The following is an 18,148-nucleotide window of genomic DNA, read 5'->3' as shown; positions in this document are numbered from 1 at the left end:
AAAAAAAAAAAAAAAAAAAAGAGCTTTGTTTGATATAACAATTTTTTTTTTAACCAACATTGATTTTTTGGGATGATATAACAATTTTATACTTGGGAAAATCAAGTGCATTTTATGAAGAAGGACTGAATAAGCAGGGTTTTTTTCCATTATATAATGGAGGGGGAAGAAATAATTACCTTTCAGAATGTGTTGATTTCCTACTGAGGAAAAGCTAAAAAACATCTTATTGGTATTTAAAAAAAAAGAAAATTGGGATTCATGTATTAATATTGACAGTACATATTCTTTGCAATTAGCTAATAGTAATTTACATTTTTTAGCATTTACTTTTTCCGTATGCTCTGTTAGGTGCTTTAAATATGTTATAACCTTGTTAGGTAAGTGAATCATTTATAGATAAAGAAACTGAACCTCAGAGAGGTGAAGAAACTGCAGTTATAGTACAGTTCACTACGTAAATAGGTAAAAATGATTTGTATAGAAAAAATATGATCTTTAAAAAGGTCACAGGAAATCTTGGTCTCTTCAAGATGGCATAGCCCAGTCATTTGGCAAGGTAATGAAAACTCTCCTTGATCTTTTAATAACTTTAAATCTCATATATTTAGCTGATGTGGTGTCATCATAATGGCGGTAGTTTACAGGCAGATACAAGTGGGAGTATAGGGTCTCTAAGTGTTCCTGAACCTTTCCTTTCGTTTGTAGTGGAAAAATCATGGCTTGGGACTCATTACTTTCAGGTTTTATTCACATCTCTTTTTAAGATAAAGTAGGCAAACATTTGTTCTCTTGTAAGAATTAAATTAGCATAAATAACTGATTTTCAGAAATTCAATTTTGCTTAGTAATTACCTTCTTATTCTTCAGGTTATTATGTTACTAACCTTCCTGTTTTGTCCAGCAAGGTGTAAGATGATTTAATATTTTACCTTTTCCTATTATTTTCATTCAAAACATATTAATATGGTTTTGGTAATATGAAAGATTCATTTGCTTAGGAAGGGATAGAGTGAGAAACTAATTGGTCTGAAATTGAATTGTACTATTAACTTAAATGAATCCAAAAGTGATCTCTTTGGTTTTTGAGAACAGTATTATAATACATTAACTTTTTTCAAGCGACCCTTAATTTGGATTTGACCGCCTTCACCCAAATCTGCTCCACCCATTTTTTATTACCAAATTATTATTATTTTTTTTTATTTATTTTTATTTTTTTTTGAGAAGGAGTCTTGCTCTGTCGCCCAGGCTGGAGTGCAGTGATGTCATTACGGCTCACTGCAAGCTCCACCTCCTGGGTTCACACCATTCTCCTGCCTCAGCCTCCTGAGTAGCTAGGACTACAGGCGCCCGCCACCACGCCTGGCTAATTTTTTGTATTTTTTAGTAGAGACAGGGTTTCACCGTATTAGCCAGGATGGTCTTGATCTCCTGACTTCGTGATCTGCCTGCCTCGGCCTCCCAGAGTGCTGAGATTACAGGCATGAGCCACTGCCCCTGGCCTCCCAAATTATTTAGTAGTTAACAAATACCCAGGACAACTTGTTTTTAGTTACCTATAACTATTACACAAATTATCAGTATACTAATTGATTAAAATAATTTTACTTTGGAGGACTTTCTCTGCTTGATAGCTGTAGACTAGTCTTCTCTCCCAAATATTATTATTTTATATCATAAGTCTTCCTCAAAAAAAAAAAATGGAGAGGGATTCCTATGCGAAGAATAGATGTTAAGACAATAAAAACTGTTTCTTCAGTCAAATTTTTCTGTGTTTCTCTGTATTTTCTCACTCATAGTCATTGAACCGTTAATTTTGTGCACTCCTTTCTTGTTTCTTTTTTAACAATCCAATTTTAGTAAAGAAAATACTAATCTTTCAATCTATTTATTGAAAAAATGTCTGGAAGACAGTATCTGATATGTTAATATGATTATGGGGAATTCCACAATACCAAAGACACGGAATCAACTAAATGTCCATCAGGGATAGACTGGATAAAGAAAATGTGGTGCATATACTCTATTAAATACTATGAAGCCATGAAAAAGAACAAGATCATGTCCTTCTCAGGAACACAGATGGAGCTGGAGGCCATTATCCTTAGCAAACTAATGCAGGAACAGAAAACCAAATATCACACGTTCTCACTTAATAGTGGGAGCTAAATGCTGAGAATATGTGAACACATAAGTGAAACAGTACACACTGGGGCATATCAGAGGGTGGAGGGTGGGAGGAAGGAGAGGATCAGGAAAAACAACTAAAGGGTGACAAAATAATTCGTATGATAAACCACCATAACACAAGTTTACCTGTATAACACCTGCACATATGCCCCTGAACCTAAAAGTGAAATCACACACACATACACACACACACACATACACACACAGAGATTATGGGGAATTTATTTTCTTTTTTGTCTCTTTGTTATTTTCTTAAAATAGAAATGTTACTTTTTGTAATAAGGAAAAGTTGTTTAGAATATATGTGTAGAGAAGCTGGGTGCAGTGGCTCACACCTGTAATCCCAGCATTTTAGGAGACCAAGGAGGGTGGATCACGTGAGGTCAGCAGTTCGAGACCAGCTTGGCCAACATGGTGAAACCCCATCTCTACTAAAAATATAAAAATTAGCCCGACGTGGTAGCAGGTGCCTATAATCCCAGCCAGTCTGGAGGCTGAGGCAGGAGAATTGCTTGAACCCAGGGGAAGCTGAGGTTGCAGTGAACTGAGCTCATGCCACTACACTCCAGCCTGGGCTTGGCAACAGAGTGAGACTGTCTCAAAAAAAAAAAAAAGTTGTAAAATAAGGACAGTACCATCAAGATTACAATTTGAAGCATGAAGCTATTAATCATTTTAGTTTTTCATCCAGTTCTAATCTTATTTGTGAAATATATGTAATGTGGCCTCAAAATTAGGTATTTCCTACCTCCTAATAAAACTAATGAATAACTTTCCAATATCTTGAAGTCAAGTGTTTTCTCTTTGAACTGAAATATAGCCTTATAGGACCCCAATCCTGTGACTGAATTTCTTAGGCTAAATGTGTTGCATAATTCAGAGTTTTTCAGAAAATACCACATATTATGAAATAAGGCTGGGGTTACTTTGGGAGGCCAAGGCAGACAGATCACCTGAGATCAGGAGTTTGAGACCAGCCTGGCCAGCATGGTGAAACCCCATCTCTACTAAAAATACAAAAATTAGCCATGTGTGGTGTCACATGCCTGTAATCCCAGCTACTCGGGAGGCTGAGGCAGGAGAATCATTTGAACCCAAGAGGCAGAGGTTGCCCTGAGGTGAGATTGTGCCACTGTACTCCAGTCTGGGCAACAGAGGGAGACTCCGTCTAAGAAAATAATAATAAATTAATTTAATTAAGCTCACTAGCGGTCTGGGCCAGTACCCCATAATAAGAAATGCAGTAAAACATTTGAATATTTAAGTGAGGGAAATAAAGACTATTGATAGCCTCATATCAATTCAAGCATTTCCCAAGCTAAGGAAACTTCTGTTTTCAAAATATTAGGGTTTTTTTTCAATTGTGGTTAAAGGATTTTGGATATGCTTTGTAAATTGTTAGTAAAAGGACCTATTTTCCATCTGTATTCTAAGTTGGTTTTTTTTCCTTCTTTTTAAATTTTTCAGGTCAGCCCTTCATAAACCCAGATGGGAGTCCAGTTGTGTATAATCCTCCTATGACTCAACAACCAGTTAGACCCCAAGTGCCTGGACCTCCACAGCCACCTCTGCCAGCCCCACCTCAACAACCAGCAGCTAATCAGATTTTCTCACAGGTGCACATATCCACGATTACATAATGCTAAGTTGACTAGCCTTTACATATTTGGGACTAAATTGGCTAATTAAAATTGAGATAGCCCAAGTAAGTATCTCTTAGAAGTTTAATATTCTGCCACCAGTGATATTCCACTCACTACTCATAGGAAAAGAGAGAGAACTTCAAAGACTTTTCCCCTGATAAATACTGAAAATATGTGGGAAAGAAGAGAATTGTTTTAATCTTACGAGCCTGTCTGGTGAGTATTTTATCCCTATTTGACAACAGCAAGAAATGGACAACAGGAGGAATAAAAACAAAACTGAGATTGTTCATTGGCCCAGTGAACAAAGTGAGTTGTTTTAAGATTCTACAGATTAAGCAGTTAGAAGAAACTGAGATAGGCTGCTCAGGTTCTACAAGATACTCTTCATCCATTCTACCTACCCTATGAAAGACAAAGCGATTCTGAGTTAGAATTCCCAAAAGTACTCTCAATAATATTTTGAGTTTGTAAAAATGTTTAGAATTTACACATTCATTTCACATTTGGTCTTTTTCCCCTAAAGATGTAATATCCATCTTTGGGTAACTTGATTATACCAGTATGAACTCTTATTTTTAACTGTTTTTTTTTTTTTGGCCCAGGCTGGAGTGTAGTGGGATTACAGGCGTGAGCTACTGCGCCCGGTTTATTCTAACTTTTAAAGGTTGTTTAACGTATCAAAGTTTATGTAGTTATATCTCTTTTTCCCTGCAAGACTCTAAATATTTCATTGATGAAAACATGCAGAGTGATTTTGTATGAAAGAAGTATGATGGGCCAGGCCCAGTGGCTCATGCCTGTAATGCCAGCACTTTGGGAGGCCGAGGCAGGCGGATCACCTGAGGTCAGGAGTTCGAGCCCAGCCTGGCCCAAACGGTGAAACCCCCATCTCTCCTAAAAATACAAAAATTAGTCAGGTGTGGTGGTGTGCCCCTATAGTCCCAGCTACTCGGGAGGCTGAGGCAGAAGAATCACTTGAACCTGGAAGGTTGCAGTAAGCCAAGATCAGGCCATTGCACACCAGCCTGGGTAACAGAGCGAGACTCTGTCTCAAAAAAATAATTAAATAAATAAGTGAGTATCCCTTAAAAAAAGAAGAAGAAGAAGTATGATGACAAACTTGAACTGGAGAAATTTCATTAATTTTGCTCACAAATGATATCATTTGTATTCCTGAGTTGAAGAACATACAAGTTTCATTATATTATTTCATGGTGTGAAAGTCATAAAAAATAATTGTACTTCTGGCAATTAAGATTCTTAATACTGGGCAAGGCAGCTTTTTTAAAAGAAGAAGAACTTACAGACTTTGGCTACACTTCTAAGACCTTACAAATCAGTTAATGTATGTAGAAGAGATTGCCTGAAACTATTTCCACAGACTCCCATATTCCCTTCCCAATCCCGTTTGGTTACATACACTGAGCTTGCATAAAACTTCTTCCCTGGGTTTCTCTGTCTCGGCTTCAGTCAGCTTGGTCCCAAAGAGTTTCCTCTTTATTATGCTGTCATGTAGTTGGCTTTGCAGTGCCATGTATTTCACCAGGAGCTTTAAAGCACTAATTTTCATTTGGTTTCATTTTTATTTAAATTTCAGTGGAAATCATGTTAATCTGGCAACTTTAAAAAGCTCTGGGATTTATCTTTTCAGATTATTATCTCTTAGAACTTTGTCTGATTTAGTTATAAGAGACAGTTCTAAATGAAGATGTAGGCCACCTAATTTACAAACAGATGCTTTAATAAGCTATAATTTGAATTCTTGGGATATTCACCAAATTTCATAACTTATTTTTCTAGCATTGCTCCAAGTGTTTCAGGTAACGCATCATCAGTTCCAGAAACAGAGACTCAAAGAACAAGTGATTCTAAATAAATATCTTTTGCACAATCTGAAATAATTCATCAGTGAGATTTCAAATAACCAAACAAAATAATGCTATGATTTCCAAAGCCTTCAGAAGAGCTACTTTTCTTGGACGTAACATAAAACCTGTTGTTTTGCAGCCAATTGCAATTCAAGTAGGAAAAGGATGTGCTAAGACTTTTTCTTCTCTAAATGGTGTCAGAATTTCACTTTCACAGTTTTTTTCATTACTCTCTGAAACTCAGGAAGACATGAATTCATACCCTTGGTGCTCTTAGTACTTTCCTTAATCCCGCAGCTGACTAAAACTTTTGTTTCATCTGACAATTACATAGGAGGTCAGGTCATCTGAAAGTTATGTCTTAATGGTTATCTGACTTAATAACACATCAAGTAGCCTGTTCTAGTAAGTTCTAAAGCTATTGCACCTCATGTAGTATAATATGTACTGTCATCCGTTAAGAAGCTTACTTATTTCTAGCCATGAGTTTTGTGAGGAACCAGATGCTACTTTATGGATCTTTCAGCTTTTACTGAAAGAGTTTTTTAATGCTTTAATTATAGTTTTTTTGCTTTAAGTTTATCTAAGCCTTTGTTTTTTAGAAACCATTGTGTTGATTTTGTGGTAAAAGTGCAACTCAAATCATTATCTATTATCTCTCATGTTATAGACAAACAATGTCTATCTTAGTTGACGTAGAAGTTCTCTATTTAAATTATTGCCTGAACAATCTTAGTTCCATTAGTTTATCTAACATTTTTAAAGTATTGTCTTCAGAGATATTGTTCAGAAGGAGATGCATGAATATACATTTTAACTAAGAGTTTTCATCAAGTAAGATTCCCTAGGTTCCTCATCTACTTGCTTATGTGACTGTCTACAAGTCACTTAATTTACCTTAGTCTGATTGCCTTCTGTAAAGTGAGTTGCTGTAGTCTTTACCCAATATGTATATTACCTTTTTTGTAATAAACAGTATAAATATGAGAAAATTAAACAGATGCCAATTTTAGTTAGTAGATGACCAGCTGTATTCCCAAGATTGAAAAGTGATTACAACTTTTTTTAAAAAATAACACCTGTTTTGAGTGCCCCGGGAAACATAAAACCTTTTTTTCCTGAAACTCAGGAATATTTCATTAACGGCCAGAGATTTTAAGTAACTAGTTTCTCAGCTCCTAATGTGTACTATCTTAATAGAAATGTGTTTAATTACAAAGGAAGTGTTTATCTTCCTTATATAAAAGAGATGTGTTTGTGTGTGTGTGTGTGCATGTGTCTATATGTATATGTGTGTTGTTCCTTAGGCTATCATTCTTAATAGTTCCCACTATATTTTTTTACCCAGTGCATTTTTCTTATAAAATTGCTAAAAGTTAGGGGCTTTGGTCCCAAAAGACTGCTTAATTTTGCCTTATCAGTAGGGTAATTGTGACAGTTATTGTGTAAGTTATTGCTGTCTGATAGTAAGAATGAAGTGTTTCGTTTATAATTTAGTGTTATACTGCAAAATAGGGCAGCCCTTTCATAAAACCAGGAACTAATGAGAAGTAGTTTTGCTTTGACTGACTTAACTCAGGGGTCTTGGTTAAATAATAGGATTCAAAATGCCTAAATCACCTGTTCCCATTAATCTATAATAAAGAAATATTTTATTGCAAAAAATTATCCTCCTAATTATGTAATAAATTCAGGCATACATGTTTTGAAACTTTTACTGTATTAGAGTTTCTTCACTTTGTATTGTTTTTGTTGTTTCCTATGTTGTTATATTTTAAATGACTTTATAAATGTAGTTAAAGCTATTGCCAAAAAAGTGTAAATTTCCATTTTATGCAATTCTTCTAACGTTTTATTCTGACATTAACATTGTTTGCCAACCTGTTATTCTTTAGCCTGTTCGTCCTCTGCAGTCCTCTTCACAGCCTGTTCAGTACTCTACAGCCCCTTACCCATCCCCGCTCCTGCCAGTCTCACCCACCCAGCAATACTCCGTGGTACTATATCTCTATTCACCTCCTGCGTTGTTTCTGTGGGTGGATGTGTGATGAATGCTCAAGAGTGTCATTAATGTAATATGATCTTTTGTGATTTTTTGAGTCAGGTCTACATATGTATCTAAAAAAGTATTTCTAATTCATACTAGAAATAATTTATTCTGTTCCATAAGATATTGGTTATAGTGGCTTATTATGGTGATTGTTTAATCTTTTCCTGCTTTTTCATAATGAAAGAATTTTCAGGTTGATTATTCTAGTCCTAATACGTTTCAGCAACTTTCTCATTGAGACCAGTGCGGGATCTGTGCTGTCCTGGGATGGTAGCTTTCATCTGGGTTTAGGCATTGTTATTTTCTCACCAACACTGAAGGTCCAGTAGACTCAGTACCAGTTCTTAGGGTGAGTTGTAGCTTACAGCTACAGAGGACTTCTAAGTGTATTTTCTAAGAAGATTTCTGGATATTTAGTCTGTGACTGTAAAGTAATGATACTTTCTTCAATCCAAAGTATGCCCCCAATTTTTATTGGAATAAGAAAATGACTTTTTTCCAAGGTGACTTTGAGAGTGGTATACAGTTATGGTACTTCTATTAACAATATTTGATAATATAACATGGAAATTACAGTTCATAGGTACATTTTTTTCTTTTTGAAAGCATTCACTAAGTTAGGCTAATAGTGCTAGAGTATGTCATAGTGACTATTTGGGAAGAGAAAAACCATATATTTTCAATCATTAAATCAGGCGTCTCCTTTCAGTCCTTTATCTTCTCCATAGCCTTAATTTTCTTTGGAAAATCCAGTAGATCTAGAAACTGCAGACATGTCAGCTTTCATCTGATGACTCAATTGCCACAATTTTGTGTTGACCTTTTAACAAAATGTGGTATATTTTGTTGCCAGTCTGTGGTTTCTTGGGAATAGGGAGCATTTTAACCCTATATCATCATTTCAGTTATATTTTTCTGGAACAATAAGAGCTGGTCCTTATCCTGTTGAGTTAGAGAAATGTTTGTCAGATAGCACATAAATCATAACCCTTGTCTTGGTAGGGCACCATTTAGCAAAAGCGTAGGAAACTGTCATTTGAATTACATTTGTCAAATTATCTGACTTCCAGAACAGACTGAAAAACACAAGGGAAGAATGGAATGTATGGCCAAATTATTTTTGAGAGATTAGAGAAAGGACTGTGTAGTTGGATTTTATGTTTTAATTTCTACAAGTAATTTTCATGGTTAGGGATACAAAAATGCATAGAATTTGAATTTTGCCTTCTAGGAAGAGGGGAGATAATTTAAAGCAAATACTAATTAGTACCTTGCTCTTTGCTTGGTCTTTGAAGTCCTTTCAGAAAATACTAATTATATAATATGAACATGGCCAATTTCACTTCTACATTCTAATGTTCCTTTCACCTTCATTTAAATAAATGTCTTCACGTTTTAATGTGAAATGTTGTACCCTACTCTTTTCTGCATGCTGTACATCCCCATTAGATACATTTTTTAAATAATTTGTAATGACAGCATTGTAATATTCAACAATAGAGTTGTAGTTTTTTTGAAGCTTCCCTCTGTTACATTATTGCTGTTGTAGATATATATAATTTCCATAATATGTACTACTGTACCTTATGTAAAAATAGGAAGTATTTTTCTTTGATAAGTTTGGCCTATGTGTAGAAGGCTTACTAATTGTTGACTTGTTCCTTTTTTAGCAGGATAACCTTGGGTCTCAGTTTAGTCACATGAGTCTTGCTCGCCAGCCATCTACTGATGGTTCTGACCCTCATGCTACCATGTTCCAGTCCACTGTGGTTCTTCAGTCTCCACAGCAGTCTGGTTATATCATGACAGCAGCCCCTCCACCACATCCTCCTCCACCGCCACCACCACCACCTCCTCCTCCTCCTCCTCCCCTACCACCTGGGCAGCCAGTCCCTACTGCTGGATATTCTGCCTCTGGTCATCCTGTCAGCCAGCCTGTGCTCCAGCAGCAGGGATATATTCAGCAGCCATCACCACAGGTATATTGCTTTTTAACCTTTTCTTTCTTGTGGAAACCTCTCACTTAAGATCAGTTTTAACTTCAAAGAACTTGTTTTTAAATTCTCATGAAGAGAATTTGTCAGAGTATATAAACAAAGCATATAGTCATCTTTCCTTCTCTGGAGATTTTCATACACGTGCTAAGCAACCATATGACAGGTAAATGCTCCAGCTGGTTGGTAAAGTATGTGAGTTTTAAGGGTTTTTTTCTGAGAGGTATGGGTTTCTAAAATACTAACCTAAGGGAAACACAATAAAGTGTAAATCCACTGGGGAAACACAATGAAGTGTAAATCCACTGTAAAAATAAAATGGTAAGGCTGGGCACAGTGGCTCACGCCCTGTAATCCCAGCACTTTGTGAGGCTGAGGCAGACTCACAAGGCTGGGCTTGAGCCTAGGAGTTGGAGACCAGCCTGGGCAATATGGCGAAACTTTTGAATGTTTAACTGACTTTTAATTTCTGAAACAGACTATCCTTATATGTTGTGGGATTCAGTTTGCTAATATTTGTTAAAGATTTTTGCATCTATGTTCATGAAGGATATTGGTCCGCAGTTTGCTTATAGTATTTTTGGTTGTACTCTCCGGGTGGTACTAGCCTTAAAATGAGTTGTGCATTGTTCCCTCCTCCTTTATTTTCTAAAGGTGTTTGTGTAGGATTGATGTTACTTCTTCTCACATGTTTGCCAGAATTCACCAATGAATTCATCTATAACTGGAGATTTTTTGCAGGGAAGGTTTTTAAATTGCAAATTTAATTTCTTAGTAGATATAAAAGGATTCCAGTTCTCTGTTTCTCTTTGGACTAATTGTCATAATTTGTGTCCATTTCATGTTTCAAACTTGTTTTCATAAAATTATTCTTAATATCCCTTTATGCTTTTAATATCTTTAGGATCTTAGTGGTGTTCCCTTTTTATTTTATTTCTTGATATGGTAATTTTACACTCTCGTTTTTGTTTATTAATTTAGCCAGATGGTTTATCAATTCTTTTGATGTTCTTAAAAAAAAAAAAAAACAGGCCGGACGTGGTGGCTCACGCTTGCAATCCCAGCCCTCTGGGAGGCTGAGGCAGGTGGATCACTTGAGATCAGGAGTTAATGACCAGCCTGGCCAACATGGCAAAACCCTTTTTCTACTGAAAATACAAAAGTTAGCCAGGTGTGGTGGTGCACGCCTGTAATCCCAGCTACTGGGGAGGCTGAGGCAGGAGAATCACTTGAACCCAGGACGTGAAGGTTGCAATGAGCCGAGATTGAGCCACTGCACTCCAGCCTGGGTAACAGAGCGAGACTCCATCTCAAAAAGAAAGAAAGTTTCGTTAATTTTTATGATCTTATTTTCAGCGATTTTAGATTTTCTTCTTTCTAATAGAAGTTTTAATGCTATAAATTTCTTTTCTCTTTTTTTTTAAATGCTGCAAATTTCTAAGCAACATTTTGGTGCTAGCCACAAATTTGGATATGTAGTATGTTAGTTATTATTTAGTTTAAAATGTTTTGTCTTTTAGGAGGACTTTTTATGACCCATGACTTACTTAGAAGTATGTTATTTAATTTCCAAATATTTAGGGGCTTTCTAAATACCTTTCGTTATTGATTGCTATTTTAATTATATGTGGTCAGAGAGCTCACTCTTTAAGATTTCAGTGTTTTGAGCCGGACACGGTAGCTTATGTCTGTAATCCCAGCACTTTGGGAGGCCAAGATGGGCAGATCACTTGAGGTCAGGAGTTTGAGACCAACTTTGCCAACATGGTGAAACCCCATCTCTAATAAAAATACAAAAATTAACTGGGCATGCTGGTGTGCACCTGTAATCCTAGCTACTCATGAGCGTGAGGCAGGAGAATTATTTGAACCCGGTAGGCAGAGGTTGCAGTGAGCTGAGAATTTGTGTTGTAATATTTTAGTGTTATGTGTTTTTTTGTTCAGGATTTTTTTGTGGGGCAGGGCATTTTGATTTTTTTTATTCACATAATATAAAATTAATCATTTAACCATTTTTATGTGAACATTTTAGTTGCATTTAGTTCATATTCACAGTGCTGTACAACCACCACTTCTGTTTGGTTCCAAAACATTTTCATCACTCCAAAAGGAAACCCCCTACCTGTTAGCAGTTGCTACTTCCCCATTTCCCAGCCTCTGGCAACCACCAATCTTCTTCTGTCTCCTGTGGATTTACCTATTCTGAATACTTCATATTAATGGAATCAGGTGACCTGTTACCTTTTGTGTCTGACTTAATTCACTTAACATAATATTTGCAAAGTTGTAGCTTAGGCCTGCGCCACATTGTAGCTTAGGCCTGTGCGCATGTGCGCGCGCGCGCGCACACACACACACACACACAGTGGCACACTATTCATACTTAAAATGTATTCATACTTAAAAATCTGTTCACACTATTCATACTTTACTTTTTTATCCATTAATTGAAATTTGGAATGTTTTCTTTTCTTTCTTTCTCTTTCTTTCCTTCCTTCCTTCCTTCCTTCCTTCCTTCCTTCCTTCCTCCCTTCCTCCCTTCCTCCCTTCCTCCCTCCCTCCCTCCCTCCCTTCCTTCCTTCCTTCCTTCTCTTTCTTTCTTTCTCTTTCTTTCTTTTTTGTTTATTTATTTATTTATTTTGAGATAGAGTCTCTCTTTGTTGCCCAGGCTGGAATGCAGTGGTGTGATCTCGGCTCACTGCAACCTCCACCTGCCAGGTTCACCTGCAATTCTCCTGCCTCAGCCTCCTGAGTAGCTGGGCTTACAGGCATGAGCCACCACACCCAGCTAGTTTTTGTATTTTTGGTAGAGACGGTGTTTCACCATTTTAACCAGGCTGGTCTGGAACTCCTGACCTCAAGTGATCCGCCCACCTCAGCCTCCCAAAGTGCTGGGATACAGGCATGAGCCACCACACCTGGCTGAAATTTGGAATGTTTTCATCTTTTGTTTCTGTAAATAGTGCTGTTTTGAATATGTGGGTACCTGTATTTTTTTAATATCTGTTTTCAGTTTTTTGGAGTATGTGTGTATATGTATTAAATGTATGTGTGTGTATGTGTGTGTATATATATATATATATTTGTCTTTTTATTATTGAGCTAAGAGCTCTTTATGTATTCTGGATACTAGACCCTTGTCAGATAAGTGATATGCAATTATTTTCACTCATTCTGTAAAATTGTCTTTTTAGTTTCTTAATAATGTTCTTTGATGGATAAAAGTTTTTTAATTTTGGTAAAGTTCACTTTATCCATTTTTTCTTTTATTTCTCGTGCTTGTGGTGTCATATCTAAGAATTTGTTGCCAAAACAAAGGTCACGAAAGTGTAGTCCTGTCTTTTAAGTGCTTTGTTTTTAGCTCCTAGGTCATTTATCCATTGTAAGTTAATTTTTGAATATGGTGTGAGGCAAGAGTTCATCTTTATTCTTTTTCAAGTATATATCTGGTTATTCTAGCATTATTTGTTGAAGATACTTTTCTTTCCCCATTAAATAACCTTGGAATCCTTGTCAAATATCCATTGACCATAAATGTAAGGGTTTTTTCCTGGGCTTTCACTTTTACCACATTATGTATTTCTATCCTTTTGCCAGTACTACATTGTTTTCATTGCTGTGGCTTTGTAGTAACTTTTAAAAATGGAAAGAGTGAGGACTCCTACTCTGTTCTTCTTCAAAATTGTTTTTAGTATTCAGGCTCCTTGCGGTTCCATATGAATTTGAGAATGGGCTTTTCTGTTTTTGCAAAAAAAGACCATTGGAGTGTTGATAGGTATTGCATGGAATATGTAGATCTCTTTGATATTATTGCCATACTAACTATTAAATTTTCCAGTCTTAAATGAGCATGGGGTGTTTTTTCATTTATTCTGGTCATCATTGATTTCATATTCTATTGTTTTGGGATTTGTCTATTTCCCTTTTAAGTTCTATCAGATTTTTATAGTATTTGAAGCTATATTAAGCAATTTATATTTATCGTATCTTCCTGATATATTGACTTATACATAATGTTTTTCTCTGTCTCTAATAGTATTTCTTGAAACCTATTTTATCTGACATTATAGTGTCATTCTTTTGAGTAACATTTAAATGGTATGTCTTTTTCTACCTTACTTGCAACCCCTATATTTAAAGTGTCTTTTATTTATGGTTATTAGTTGGGTTCTGCCTCTTTATACAATGATTTGTCATTAGACCCTTTAAATTTAATGTATTTTTGACATAGTTAGATTCAGGTATGCCACATTGTTATTTTTTTTATTTGCCCTATCTGTATTTTATTCTACTTTCCTGCATTTTATATTATTTGAACTTTTTAAAAATAATATTGAATACTTTACGAATTTCCGTGTCATCCTCGTGCAGTGTCCATGCTAATCTTCTCTGTATTGTTCCAATTTTATTATATGTGCTGCCAAAGTGAGCACTTCAGTTCACTTTCTTTAGTATTGTCTTTTTAGGTACATCCCCTTGAATTTTCTGAATGTGTTTGTTTTTCTAGGGACTGTGTTATATACCTTTACCTCCCTTTACCTTATCAAAATCTACTTCAAGTTAATATTGAAATTTCAAGTAAAATGTAGCAGCCTTATGACAGTGTAATTCCATTTACATTCTCCATCCTATTGCTGTTGTTGCCATATACATTGCATCTCTATATATTATATACCAAAAATAGTGTTAATAATTTTTGCCTTAAAAGAGATATTGGCAGCCGGGCACAGTGGCTCACGCCTGTAATCCCAACACTTTGGGAGGCTGAGGCAGGCAGATCACTTGAGGTCAGGAGTTCGAGACCAGCCTGACCAATATGGCGAAACCCCATCTCTACTAAAAATACAAAAAAAATTAGCCGGGCGTGGTGGCGGGCACCTATAATCCCAGCTACCTTGGGAGGCTGAGGCACGAGAATTGCTTGGACCCGGGTGGCAGAGGTTGCAGTGAGCTGAGATCGTGCCACTGCACTTCTGGGACACAGAGCGAGACTCCATCTCAATTTTAAAAAGAGAGAGGTACTAGCCAGGCACAGTGGCTCAAGCCTGTAATCCTAGCACTTTGGGAGGCCAAGATGTGCGGATCACTTGAGGTCAGGAGTTCGAAACCAGCCTGGCCAATATGGTGAAACCCCATCTCTACTAAAAATACCAAAAAAAAAAAAACATAGCCAGGTGTGGTGGCAGACACCTGTAATCCCAGCTACTCAGGAGACTGAGGCAGGAGAATTGCTTGAACCTGGAAATTGGAGGTTGCAGTAAACTGAGATTGCACCACTTCACTCCAGCCAAATCCAAAACCAGCCAAATAAAAAAAGATATCTTCTTTAATTAAAGGAAAATACCTAAACTCAGGATTTAGATTACTATCTGATACCTCCAGGAACAGTTAAGGGATCCTGTATGTATTGTGTCTATTTTAATGCTTCAAAGACAGGAGATCTACAGTAAACTTGAGAGATTCTTGGCTAAAAACTAACCTAGGAATGTTACACCTGGCTGGTTTTCAGATAAGGTGAGCACTCTTTAAGATCGCCACAGATCTCTGTTCTTTTTACAAATAACCCAATCAGAAGAGCAGAATGTGAGCGAGCCCATGACACTGTTAAAGTTAACTTACCCACATACTTCTTTACTACCGGATTAGGTGTTTATTCTTCACCCCAAACAAGGTCAGATTAAGAGAACTTCATAACTAATAGTAATAGCTCTGAAAGGAAAACTAAATCAAGATAGTCTTGATGGCATTTTAATTTGCATTAGAAATATGGTCATGCATCATTTAATGATAGAGATACTTTCTGAGAAATGCATCTCTAGTGGGTTTTGTCATTGTGTGAATGTCACAAAGTGTATTTACACACACCTAGATGGTGTAGCCCTCTACACACCTAGGTTATATGGTATAGCCTATGAGCTACAAACCTATACAACATGTTACTGTACTAAATACTGTAGGCAATTATATCACAATGATAAGTATTTGTGTATCTAAACATATGTAAACCAAAAAGGTACGGTAAAAATACGATATAAAAGTTTTTTGGTTTTGGTTTTTTTTTTTTTTTTTTTTTTTGAGACGGAGTCTTGCTCTGCCGCCAGACTGGAGTTCAGTGGTAAGACCTCAGCTCACCACAACCTCCGCCTCCCTGGTTCAAGTGATTCTCCTGCCTCAGCCCCTGAGTAGCTGAGACTACAAGGCATGTGCCACAACGCCCGGCTAACTTTTTGTATCTTTGGGAGAGACGGGGTTTGACTTTGTTGGCCAGGCTGATAAACTCCTGACCTCATGATCTGCCTGCCTCAGCCTCCAGAAGTGCTGGGATTAACAGGCGTGAGCAACTGCACCCGGTCAAAAGATTTTTTTAAATAGTACACTGATATAGTGCAGTTAACCATGTATGCAGCTTGCAGGACTGTAAGTTGTTCTAGGTGAGTCAGTGAGTGGTGAGTGAATGTGATGGCTTGGGACATTTTACTACTGTAGACTTCATAAACACTCTTCACTTAGGCTACACTTAATTTACCTAATACATTTTTCTTTCTTCAATAATAAACTAACCTTAGCTTACAGTAACTTTATAAACGTTTTAATTCTTTTCACTTTTTTATTTTATGTAATAAAACTTAGCTTAAAATACAAATACATTGTACAGCTATACAGAAATATTTTCTTTGTATCCTTATTCTAAAGCTTTTATGAATTTTAAATTTTCTTTCTTTTAATTTTTTTTAATTAAAACCAAGATGCAGACATGCATATTAGCCTAGGCCTACGCAGTTCAGGATCATCAGCATCATTGTCTTCCACCTCCACATCTTGTCCCTCTAGAAAGTCTTCAGAGGCAGTAACACACGTGGAGCTGTCATCTCCTATGATAACAATGCCTTCTTCTGAAATACCTCCTGAAAGACATACCTGAGTCTGTGTGTGTGTGGTGTGTTTGGTTTGGGTTTTGTTTTGTTTTTTGTTTTTTGAGACAGGGTCTCACTTTGTCACCCAGGCTGGAATGCAATGGCACGATCTTGGCTCACTGAAGCCTCATTCTCCCAGATTCAAGCAGTTCTCCCACCTCAGCCCCCCAAGTAGCTGGGTCTACAGACACGCGCATCACACCTGGCTAATTTTTGTATTTTTTGTAGAGACAGGGTTTCACCATGTTGCCCAGGCTGGTCTCGAACTCCTGAGCTCAAGTGATCCACCCCAAAGTGCTAGGATTACAGGTGTGAGCCCCTGCCTCCGGCCGTGAATCTGTTTTGTAGTTTTTATTGAGTAGCAGGACTACATTCTTTTTAAGACAGGCTCTTACCACTGTCACTCAGGCTGGAGTGCAGTGGTGCAACCACTGCTCACTTGCAGCTGTGACCTCCTGGGCTCAAGTAATCCCCAGCCTCAGCCTCCGAGTATCCAGGACTACAGGCGCATGCGCCACCACACCTAGCTATTTTTTTAATTTTCAGTAGTGATAGGGTCTCACTGTGTGGCCCAGCCAGATCTTGAACTCCTTGGCTCAAGTGATCCTCCCGCGTCAGCCTCCCAAAGGGCTAGGATTACAGGTGTGGGCTGCCACACCCAGCCCAGAAGGACTACATTCTAAAATAATAGTTAAAAATATAGTAAATACATAAACCAATAATAGCCATTTATTATCATTACCAAGTGTTATATACTGTCTGCTATACTTTTAAACAACTGCTAGCGCAGTAGGACTACAGACATGTGAGTGATGTATTATGCTATGACATCACTGGGTGATAGGAATTTTTCAGCTTCTTTATAATCTTAGGGGGCCACCATCATATATGCAATCTGTCATTGACCAAAATGTCACTTTGCGATACATGACTGTATGAGAAAAATTAAAGAATGGAACCAGTATAACTGTGCATTAATGTGGGAATGGATAAAATAGTTTATACAATGAATGTTCTTCAGCAGTTAAATTGAATGAGCTAGCTGTATATGTTTCGATAAAGAAAGATGTCTCAGAAACAATATGAATTGCAAAATAAGTTTCGTGAAATTATATGTAGTTGAGTTTCCCTTATTTGAAAAGCCTGGGACCAGAAGTTTCAGATTTTTTTTTTTTTTTTTTTTGGAATATTTGCATATATGCAATGAGATATCTTGGGATAGGGCCCAAAATCTAAAACCAAGTTCGTTTGTGTTTCATATACATCTTATACACGTAGCCTTAAGGTAATATAAGCAATATTTTAAGTAACTTCATGCATGACAAAGTTTTGACTGTAACCTGTCACATGAGGTCAGGTGTAGAGTTTCTTTTTGCGTACTGACATGCCATGATGCTTTTGGCATCATGTTGGTACTCAGAAAGTTAAAGATTTTGGAGTATTTCAGATTTTGGACATTTGGATTTTTTTTTTTTTTTTTTTT

At 36.8% G+C, this 18,148-nt stretch overlaps 1 protein-coding gene across 19 annotated transcripts in view; it reads left to right on the top strand.

Moving 5' to 3' along the window:
- R3HDM1 (R3H domain containing 1) overlaps positions 1 to 18,148 on the top strand; it is a 204,174-nt gene that overhangs the window by 119,591 nt on the left and 66,435 nt on the right. For 10 of the 19 annotated variants that reach the window (XM_017888460.1, XM_017888462.1, XM_017888472.1 and 7 more), the window contains 3 exons: positions 3,661 to 3,809; positions 7,603 to 7,704; positions 9,428 to 9,736. In XM_017888460.1, coding sequence (XP_017743949.1) covers positions 3,661 to 3,809; positions 7,603 to 7,704; positions 9,428 to 9,736 — 560 coding nt within the window. The remainder of the gene's footprint in view (positions 1 to 3,660; positions 3,810 to 7,602; positions 7,705 to 9,427; positions 9,737 to 18,148) is intronic. The other 9 variants (XM_017888477.1, XM_017888481.1, XM_017888475.1 and 6 more) reach the window with 2 other exon arrangements.

Source organism: Rhinopithecus bieti, unplaced genomic scaffold, assembly GCF_001698545.2.
Source record: "Rhinopithecus bieti isolate Rb0 unplaced genomic scaffold, ASM169854v2 scaffold_15296, whole genome shotgun sequence".
Lineage (NCBI taxonomy): Eukaryota > Metazoa > Chordata > Mammalia > Primates > Cercopithecidae > Rhinopithecus > Rhinopithecus bieti.
The sequence above is the reverse complement of the archived record's forward strand: the minus strand, read 5'-3'. Positions and strand labels throughout refer to the sequence as shown.